General features: G+C 31.9%; 1 protein-coding gene across 1 annotated transcript; it reads left to right on the forward strand.

Moving 5' to 3' along the window:
• The first annotated feature begins 4,817 nt into the window (after positions 1-4,817).
• On the forward strand, positions 4,818-9,959 carry LOC148628277 (fibrinogen-like protein A). The gene is made up of 4 exons (XM_088585434.1): positions 4,818-4,933; positions 6,310-6,406; positions 8,124-8,288; positions 9,417-9,959. Exons 1-4 carry the CDS (start codon positions 4,907-4,909, stop codon positions 9,656-9,658), a joined length of 531 nt encoding a protein of 176 aa, XP_088441560.1. The 5' UTR covers positions 4,818-4,906; the 3' UTR covers positions 9,659-9,959.
• Positions 9,960-10,867: the final 908 nt, after the last annotated feature.

Here is a 10,867-nt window from a genome sequence, read left to right on the forward strand (position 1 = left end):
ATTGTTGTTATATAAAGCTTTGGTCTCACTTTCCATACCTAGTAGTCTCCTTTAAAGATTTCATTGTTTGACTTTTCACATTAAGTCCTCTAATGTACATGTAATTAGTACAAAAGTCATATACCATAGTTTTTCTGCCCAAAAGGTAGAAAAAGTGCGAGATATGAAAAATAACGCATGAATCGAGACAAAGGAAGTGTGAGCTAATTTAAAAGAAAATCCATTAAATGATACTAAAGTTTTTTTTATTTATATCAGGAAAATACTTGTTTCTGGTCCAGACCTACTTATTCCTTATCAGTAACAAACCCTAAAATCCCAGCGATCGTTTTTCACTTCCGGTTTACGGCCTGGTGCGCTAGAGGGGCAGTACTATTTTTTGTCAGTCGTATTTCCGCGATGGCTACAAACTTTCCTGTAAAGGTTTAGTGTTTTTACAGGAAAGTATACAATTTACCTTGCATATATACGAATTAGGATAGAAAACACACAATGGTCTATTTAGCTAAAATAATTTACGACACTTACAGCGTATACATTTAACATACTGAAACCACTACGTTGCAAATTAAATCAAATCAAAACCTGGAGACTTCTAATAATCGTCAAATATTCTATGACCCTGATTTTGGCGTACTTTCAACTTCCAGGCGAATTCACTGCTCTACCTATTAAAACTAAACTCCCAATGAATCGGTGATTTTCACATTTTCACTATAATCCCTGTCGTAGATACAGGTATATGTATGACAAACGTACAAATCAGATTTTAGTGAATTGAAACTTGAAGATTTTAGCTCGTTTGATAATATAAATTCATGTTATTTTCCATTTCACATCTTTTGACATCTACATTTGTACATTTCTAGCAAAATAAGTGTATTCCTTTTTCAAAAATATACTTGACATTTTAGAACGATTTAAAAGCTTTTGTCGGTTTTAAAAACTCGTTAAAGCCTGTTTTGTAATGTTTTATCAGTACTTTTTAACTTTGAACTTTGAACTTTGTTGTGCAACACAACAGTTCCTCAATCGGCAAACTTCAAGCAAAGTTGCGATATATACTCTATTTAAAATTAACCGTGATGACCCAAATGTTTCTCAATCAAAACTGCTCGTAGACTAGGCGTTTCTCAGCTATATTACAGAAACTTCAATGCTAACTGATCATTTCATTGTTTAATGTAAACTTTCTGCTCTGCTACAAGTAAAATGGCACCTCGCCCTGCGGGCTCAAACTCTATTTGAATAACTCGTAATAACATAGAACACATGTACACGTATGGTATTTAAGAGGTACAATTTGATCTCGCATGAAGCTAGAATTGACGGTTCTACTGCACCGATCTGCAGGATGTTGCAATATATAATTGTGCAAATCATATATAAATGTACAGTGCTGAAATAACGAGTGCAAGAAGTCGCTGACAATATTAGCGACTTAAAAAGATACTGGTACTTGAGTAACAATGTATAAAACTCACAGCATGAGGGAAAACAAGAAGGAAAGGAAACATACAGTATACTGGTTTATAGAAACTGACAAATCGAATAGATGCTAGAACAAAAAGTGCAACCCAGCTGTGCTTCGGGGTACATTGAGGGTCTGAAATTCCTGTATCAAAAGGTTAAACATATGGTATTTGCATGAAGTACATGTAGTTAAACATATCTAATAACATGATGCTACCGACATTTTTGTTATCACGTTTAAGATTTGCAAACAATATTGAAAACTAAATTTAAGACAGCAGGCTTTCGATTTCAGGTTAAATTTGTGTGTTAATACACAATGAAATAGGTTTGGATATTTCAATTTACACTTTTAACTCATATCGACAATACAATGCAACATTCTTTGAACTGTTTGAACAAACTGTTGTTCTCTAAAATGCAATTAAGATACTTTGCTTTTGGTAAATATTACCCATATTTGTCTATAATTACCCATTAATTCCGAAATTTGGTATCAAAAACCCAGCCTTTAAACAAACAAAAATCTTTAAAACAATAATGTAGACTTTTAAATTGCTTTAACTAAAAGTAAAATTTTAACAGAATCGAAAAATTGTATCGCCATTATCCATGCCTTTTCAAGCTGACAAAAGAATTCTGAAACAAATTTCGACCGAATTCTGGATTGTCAAAATAATGTCTCTATGGATAGAATATATTCTCTTTTTTGATTTACATTTTTTAAGTTTCGTTTGTTCTGCATTAAAAAGTGAAGCGTATTCTGAAGTTTTTCACCGAAACGAATTGTTCACTGATATTCAAGTTTTTGATCATATACTGTGGGACAAACTAACAATTAGTAGCCAAGATTGCGCACAACACTGTTTTACAGCAACAGATTGTAGATCTATGTCATACAATTATGTAACTGGGGTTTGCCAGGGTTTCACTGCTGACTTCCGGATTGAAACTGTGCCAGGCATAGTTGATAATGGATGGATACACTATAGTAAGTATTTTTATACAGTATAATTATCTTGCTTACCTGCGATGTATGTGATATACTAAATTATTTTCAAAATCTGTATCTCATGCTGTATCAAACCGTGGTGATATAGGTCGAGGGTTGTTACCTCATGTGATAAGATTTTGATATGTCATGTTAATCAAATATTTTAACCATACTTCAAGTATGGTCTGTGAAGGGGATATAGGTTTAGGGATGCGACAAAGGTTTAAGGTTGTGATATCCTTTCTTTCCTTCCATAGTCCTTGCTATGCCTATTTGCACATAGGGCAAGGAAAAGTTTCTTCCACTCTTCTCGGTCGTTTGCTTTTCTTTCAATAGTACCCCAGGTGAATCATCGTCTTTAATTTTATTTTCTATCGTTCGTCGCTATGTTGTTTTTGGTCTACCTCTCTTTCTCTTTCCTTCAGGTGTCCATCTAAGGCCTACCTTGATCATGTCGTCTGATGTTCTGCGAAGAACATGACCAAGCCATCTCCATCTTTTTTTTGCATTAGTAAGGTCTCCATGTCTTTTGCGTTTGTTATTGTGTGTAGGTCTTTGCTGGAGATTTTTTTTCTGGCCAGAATTTTTTTCTACCTTCCTTAGGCAGTTGTCATGGAATACAGAAAGTTTGTTGATGTCTCTTTCTGTCATTCTCCACTCGGAGCCATACAGGGGCTTCCTAGGTAGTTAAATGAGTCTACCTGTTCTAATTGTTTTCCATCTACTGTTATTACTGGTGGTCTTTCTGGCATTGATCTTAAGTCCAATCATTCTAGCATTATTTTCTAATTTTTGCGTCTTTTTTGCATGTGATCTTCTGTATGCGATGGTAATTCTAGATCGTCAGCATAATCAATATCTTCTAGTATGGTACATAATGTCCATCTCAAGCCAGTGTTGTTCTCTGAAAGGGTTGTTCTCATTACCCAATAAATGGCAATAATAAATAGAACGGATGACATAACACATCCTTGTCTTACCCCTGACTTGTGATATAGGGTATGCGATATAGGTCTCGGATATATCGTATGAGATATTGGTCTAGAGGTGTGATATACGGTATGTGATATAGGGTAAACGATATAGGGTTTAAGCAAACTCTTATAATTCTAACGATATTATGTATATCTTTGTGTATGAATTATAAGTGTTTGTTTCACGGACCATACTTGAAGTATAGTTAAAATATATCTATACTTATGCCCTGTACAGAAGTATAAAGGGTTGAATGATCATAGTTTTATTGCTATTGTATTAAATGTAATTTACTATATAACGTAAATTATTCACAGAAAGAATAGCATAAGGTAAATGTTACTGATAAGGACATGTTTTATTATTATGACCTTTTGAATTGCATAATTCAACTCTAAAACGTTCTGCAAATTTTACACGAACAACATGCAGCTGCATTTTACAAAGCATTGTCCATTTACGATGGATTGTAGTCTTGTCTCTTGTCTTGTCTCACAAATTTCACTGTTGTCATCGATATTAATATCTTCCAATAGTCAATATATGAAAAGACAATATATTGTCATGTGCTTGTCTTATCTTCAAAGGTCTTTCTGAAGGTATCGCCAAACTTTTTCCATTGAAGTCTTCCTTCAGTGTCTTCGTGTTTGGTTTTTGTCTGATTTCTCATTAAACTGCACATATTATTAAAGAAATGACTGTTATATTTTTCAGTCTTTGATGGAAACACTTCAGATTACTTAGATATTTAATTTTTAATCAAATCAAGCATTTAATATATGCTTAGTACATAAGTGTAAAAATGTCAGAATTATTTAGTAATTACTCGTAATAAGTAAAGAAAATCAGTAAAAACATGTACTAAACAAACAAGGCAGGAATTACTTTTAAGTAGCATTCCAGCTAGGGATCATGCAAAATGTGATTCATGGGTAAAAAGCCTACATATTTTTATTTTTGATATTTTGTTTGAAATGTCATAGTAAACAGAAAATAACATGTGTTTTTTCATATGACCCGTGCTCTTAGGAGATAAAAATTATATAGAATGCACTGTAGATTTCAAAATTAAGGGAGATAACTCTGTAAATGACGCTCAAATACAATAGAATCTACTGGATTTTCAATGTTGATTATCTCCTAAGATCAGGCAGATTTGAATGAATAATTACTCATTTCATAATATCGACCCATAAAACAACTTAATTACAAAAATAAAAATATGTAGCCTTTTTTGGGGTATATCACATTTTTCAGATTTTGCATGATTCTTACAAAGACATCTACTTAATAACTAAATTTTAGTAATTATGTGTAATTCCTAAATATGATAAACCTATAAATGATGTTTCATTTTATCATTTAGCACAAATTATTCAAGGCTGTGAGCAAGCAGATAAAAAAAGATCTGGAGTTTATTTCTTGAATCCGAGTGAATCGAACAGTTTCAAAGCGTTTTGTAATATGGACATTGATGGTGGAGGATGGTTGGTAAGTTAAAATCTTTTTTTTGTCAACGGCGGTAAAACTTTTTCCATCAACTTTGAATACAAAAGTCATTTTCGGACTTAACTTGTTAAGTGCAAGTTTTTGTAAGAATCAGGCAAAATGGTAAAAAACACCACCGATCTGACAATATAGATTTGAAAAGACCTTTAATTGATCTTTGGTCCCTGGATTTGCTTAAGAAATTTGCAATAAAGAAATAGTAAAATGAGGTTTTTCGACAGTTATCTGCCCTTAAAATGTTTTTTTTTTACAGTGCTTTTAATTGAAATTTACCTCAATATACCCAAGAGTTAAGGCAATTTTGTCTTTTTTCCTTAATTCTGATGGTGCAAATTGTCAAATAAAACATTCAGAATGGTGTTTTTTATAGACCATGTTTCAACCACTACCCGATTCTTACAAATACTGACAATTTATAATTTGAAAAAAATGTAGGATAATGTAACAATTGGAAAGAAAAGCAAGCATAACCTATTTCTATCGAAGGTAATTAAAATAAGATAACTATTAAATCTGCTTTTTGTAAAGTTGGTCTAGGATTCTTTAAAATTCAATTGTATGTTAGTTCAAAAGGGACATGTCCTTCAAATAGAATATACACGTATAATAATAATAATAAAAACAAAAAACAAAACAAAAACAAAACAAAAAAAACAAAACAAAACAAAACAAAACAAATTTTAAATTTAAACGAAGAAAGACAACTCCATTATATCTAAAGTACAGTCAATCCTGTCTTGACTGGATGGAAATTATGTATAAAAAGTATAATATAGCAAATAGTGCATGCTACATCAGGTCAAATTGTAATATATGGATCGGTTGGAAGCCCCAAAGTACTGAAGTTACCTCAGCTACGCTTCTGTCCGTATAATATCGGGGGAACCAACCGGTCCATATGTTGCCATTTGAACCCTGTCTTAATATATTTGCTACATCATATATTCTTTAAACGTTGCATCTCCCGTAAAGACATATAAACAACGCCTCGCCTAAACATTACTACATGCTAGATATACATAATATACAAAAATTACTATGAAAGTATGGTCGTCATGAGTTTCATGAAATAAACTCATCATTGAAGTTCACTTAAAAACATACACTTTCAAATGTCCCATTCCAAACAAAATGCATTTACATTGTAACTTGAAACTTATCATTAACCAAATTGAATGTTTCCATTTTGTGGGTGTGTTAATACATGCATATGTTCAGAGCATACTGTTTTTCAACAGTCTTTGAAAAAAGATATTTCAGTACTTTTAACTGGACGGAAATGTAAAATGTTTGTTAACAAATGTTTTACTATTGTTAAATTTCTTAAATAATGCATACCATAATAATATCTTACACAGGTTATACAAAGACGTCAAGATGGTTTGACTGATTTCCGAAGAAGTTGGGTAGACTACAAAGAGGGTTTCGGGAATCTTGAGAAAGACTTTTGGTTAGGCATGTGAATTTAACCTTGTTTTAAACCATTAATTAAAGGCATTGCACCACACACGCTTGCTTGCACAGTAGTATCTGAGAAGCGTCTTATGAAAACTGATTTGTTCAACGTATCATAGTTTTCCGTTCCTCTTTCGTCTAACCCGGACTAGACTTTTTATGAGCAACACGGCAGAACAAAGGAAAAAAGAAAAGCAGAGGACGCTTACCCTACCGGTGCACTTGGTCCATGCTCCCAGTTTCTAGTGCAGTCCGAGTTGCTCATTTACTTTTGTTACTTTGTATGTAATATTTTAGTTATTTTATGTTCTTTGTTGTGTTTGTCTGTTTTCCGTGTCTGGTCTTTGTCACTAGATTACATTCTTTTCACTTCCGCTATAATCTTGGTTCTGATTACTCTTTCAGTTTGAACATTCTAAATAATGATAAAATAATAACATACCATAAACATATTTTATTCGGCTTGTTGTAATCATCGAAATTAATTAACTAGGACAATTAAATTTAAAATTTCAAGGCTCTGACATAATATGTAATCATCAATTTATATCCGAGTAAGTTTTCTCCAACTCTTATTCTTAGACTTACTACTTACAGCTAATCAGATGGTAACGTTGTTTATCTATACCTCACAGTTCCCTTACAAATTTGAAATACAGAAATATTTTCTTTAGTTTTATAGACTTTTTCTTCCAGTTAATAAATGGTACGTTTAATATCCATGTTCGACAGGTTGTATGCCATATCATTATTTATGTGTCAAATTCAGTAACTAATATTCATTAAAATCATAAATGAACACAAAACAGATCTTTCTTACAGTGCAGCCTAATAGAGTTTTTAGTCAACATGATAACAGGGTTAAAAAAAACAATTATTTTTTCAGGTTTTATGTTTATAGGTTGGAATGACTTCATACAATATAAATAATAAACATTGAACGTTTAAGGTTATATATTTTCATTGCATTTTCTGGTTTTTGCAATACGTTGCTCTTTAGTTTACATTCTTAATCGAGGTATATTACACAACTGCATTAAGTAGCAGTCTTTGTAAGAATCATGCAAATTCTATAACATTTGATACACACCAAAAAAGGCTTCACCTTTTTATTATTGTCATTTATGTTCTGTGGGTCTATATAATTAAATGTATAATCATTCATTCTTATCTGACTGCTCTTAGGGGATACATATAATTGACATTGAAAATTCAATCATTTCTATTGTGTCGCATTGCCATTTATAAAATTATCTTCATTAATTTTGAATTTTATAGTACATTCTTTATACTATCTACCTCCTATGGACAGGGGTTATAAGAAAAGCCTCATATTAACTTCTTTTTACCATGATATTTAAACAAAATATTGAAAATATACCAATTGTAGGCTTTTCAACCATGAATCACATTGTGCATGAAAATTAGCTGCAGTACTACTTAAAACGCTACTTGGTACACTTATGAACTATATTCTTAATCCACTGCTAATTGAAGCAAAAACCAAAATGATTAACAATATTCTTTTATCAAAAACAAAACAAAAAACAAAAAAAAAAAAAAAAGAAACAATACAAAACAAAACAAAACAAATCACCACAAAAACGTTAAATAACATACAAAGACGACGCGTCTACAGTATTACTTTTTGTTACCCAAAAGGTTCTTGGACGGCATTTTGATAATGAAAACTAATGTAAGGTATTTGCCATTAAAGGAAATGATAAAATTCACCATGTGACGTCCAGTGGATGCTACGAACTTCGTATTGACCTTGCTGATTGGACAGGAAACACGTGGTATGCCGTTTACAAAACATTTAAAATTGACGGGGTCTCTAACCAATTCCAGCTGACTATTGGAAATTACAGTGGAACGGCGGGTTGGTACATATCGTGCATTGTAAATAAAAGTTTCAAAGATTAATAACAGACATATTTTATAATTGAAATAGAACTCCACTTGCATATATGGCAACACTGTTTGTACAGTCAACAAAATCTAGATCATTTAATTATCAGCGTTTTAAAACATATATTTTCTTACAGCTGGTAAATCTTTATTTGTGTATTCAATAATATTATATATTGTATAAGTCTTCTTTGTAATTATGATTACGTGATGCAAAGGATATTCCACGTATATGAAGCCTTGTTTCTATTTTCAAATATATTGATGCTATGTTTCTATGTTTATATGTATATTGACGCTATACTTCTAAATTTAGATCCGGATATAAACCGTTCATTTCCGTAATTTCTCTCAGCCAATCACGGCGGAAGCGGCGCACACAAGGCAGAACACTCCAGTCCATATCTATAATACATCATCTACATATGTATTATATAAATTAAGGACTTCACTAGGTCAATACGTTATATATGGACATGTTAGATTATATTGACCTCTGACTTCGTCTTTGGTCAGTGTTATCTGAACAGGTCCATATATAACGTATTGACTTCGCCAAAAATCCATAATTGATAAATATTTTTTTCATAAAAAGGTTTCTTTCTATACGCTCACATGTTGCTTTTAATTACAGAACCAAAGACTGTTACAAACGAGTATACCCCTTTGTCCGCTCTTTTGTTAAAACCTATACGACATTGATATTTAGAAATTGGTAATCACCACTCACACAGTCGAGACCCTTACAAGAAAGCCATCTAAACACACACACACACACACACACACACACACACACACACACACACATATATATATATATATATATATATATATATATATATATATATATATATATATATATATATATATATATATATATATATATATATGTAATCTGAGTTGTCTTCCAAATCTTGTATATATATCACATTTGTGAACCAAGGCCATAGCGATAATCAAAAGAATGTAATCCAGGGACAAAGACCAGACATGGAAAACAGACATACACAACAAAGAACATAAAGTAACTAATATCATACATACAAAATAACAAAAGTAAATGAGCAACTCGGACTAAATGATAAAAAGTTTATTTTAGGAGACTCCATGGCTTACCATGACGCTATGAAATTCACTACTGATGACAATGATAACGATGAGTGGCCTACTGGGGTATGTACAACGTTTCATGGTGGTGGAGGGTGGTGGTACTATTATTGTGACAATGCTAACTTGAATGGTCTCTATACTGAAGGCAGTGGTGAACAGGGTATTGAATGGACAATGGCTAGGTCTGGGTATTCCATGAAGTATGCCAGAATGATGATACGAAAATACTGACTTCAATTTATCTTTTATTCTTTGTATCGTTAAAACGGTTTACAAAAAAAAAATAAAATAAAATAAGATATCTGCATATCTTATTTGCATTCGTACTAGATTTTAGACAAAACCAAGTATATATGTATACACGCTAGAATGTTTGATCTGGAGTTTGATAAATTGTACCCTCTTATAAAAACAATAATAATGAATAAATGAATAAATGAAAAAAATATAAAATAACTGACACCATGTCAAGAATTTATTTGAAGACTTCAAAGGAGTTAAGAAATGAAATGTATTCCTGTGTAATTTCAGCAGCCTCACATTATTTTAGTGTGATAAAAACTGTAATGAGAAATACTGTGTTGAATTATATGACATAGTTCCTTTTACTTGCTACATTACAGTATGCCAAATGGTTGTATATGAGTTTGCTCTATCTCAGAAACTGCTGTAGTACGGTCCATCTTTGACCGCCGTATATTAATTTTAAGGAGTTTTTAAACAGACTTAGTCGTGTATTTGCCGACCAAAGAATATACTTATATTTTAAGAACACTTTATGAAAAGGCGAGTTCTCTATAATAGTAACGATGATTCAAATTTTTCAACAACATTTTACCGATTTGGGCAAAATTTTGTTGTAATAATTCCGCTTAGCCCTTGACTTTCGTCCGATTTTAAACCGTATGATCATCCTGTTTTTGATTAAATGTATAAATATTTCGATAAAATTCACCTTCTAAATTTAGTATCACTTTCTGATCAGTTGTTGAAGTCCCTTTTGGTGTTTTTTTAAGGTATTTTCCAACCTGACGAGATTTTTTCCTAATATTTGATATCCCCCGTTCAAGCCATTCTGTTCTTGATCTTATTTGTACACCCCTAGCTTTATATTCCTAATGTTTTATATCGTCCTCAAATATTGACTTTTGTTTTATTTTTCAATAATCTGGCTCTCCATATTCTTCTTTCAAAAATTGAAGTGTTAGAAACACTGCCTGATGATCTGTGGTCTTGATCGTCACTTGTCTTAAATCGTAAGATTTATACCATTTTGTATAAAAAATGCTTTAACAAAGACCATGTCAGTTCGACTAGTTGCGGTGGTGCTTCCTTCTGTAGGTGAATTGGATTTATATGACGCCGAATGTCAATTAGATTATTTGATTTTATCGGAGTTTTAAGACTATTTAATGGTTATGCTTTCCAATTTGTTATGAA

The sequence above is a fragment of the Perna viridis genome, chromosome 1, assembly GCF_037379345.1.
Source record: "Perna viridis isolate PV_CMFRI_1.1 ecotype Kerala chromosome 1, ASM3737934v1, whole genome shotgun sequence".
NCBI lineage: Eukaryota > Metazoa > Mollusca > Bivalvia > Mytilida > Mytilidae > Perna > Perna viridis.

Bases quoted from the DNA above. Each gene is read 5' to 3' on its own strand.
- LOC148628277 (XM_088585434.1), top strand. From the start codon at position 4,907: ATGGACATTGATGGTGGAGGATGGTTG. The intron at 4,934-6,309 runs GTAAGTTAAAAT...TATCTTACACAG, and splicing joins TTGATGGTGGAGGATGGTTG to GTTATACAAAGACGTCAAGA. The intron at 6,407-8,123 runs GCATGTGAATTT...TTGCCATTAAAG, and splicing joins TGAGAAAGACTTTTGGTTAG to GAAATGATAAAATTCACCAT.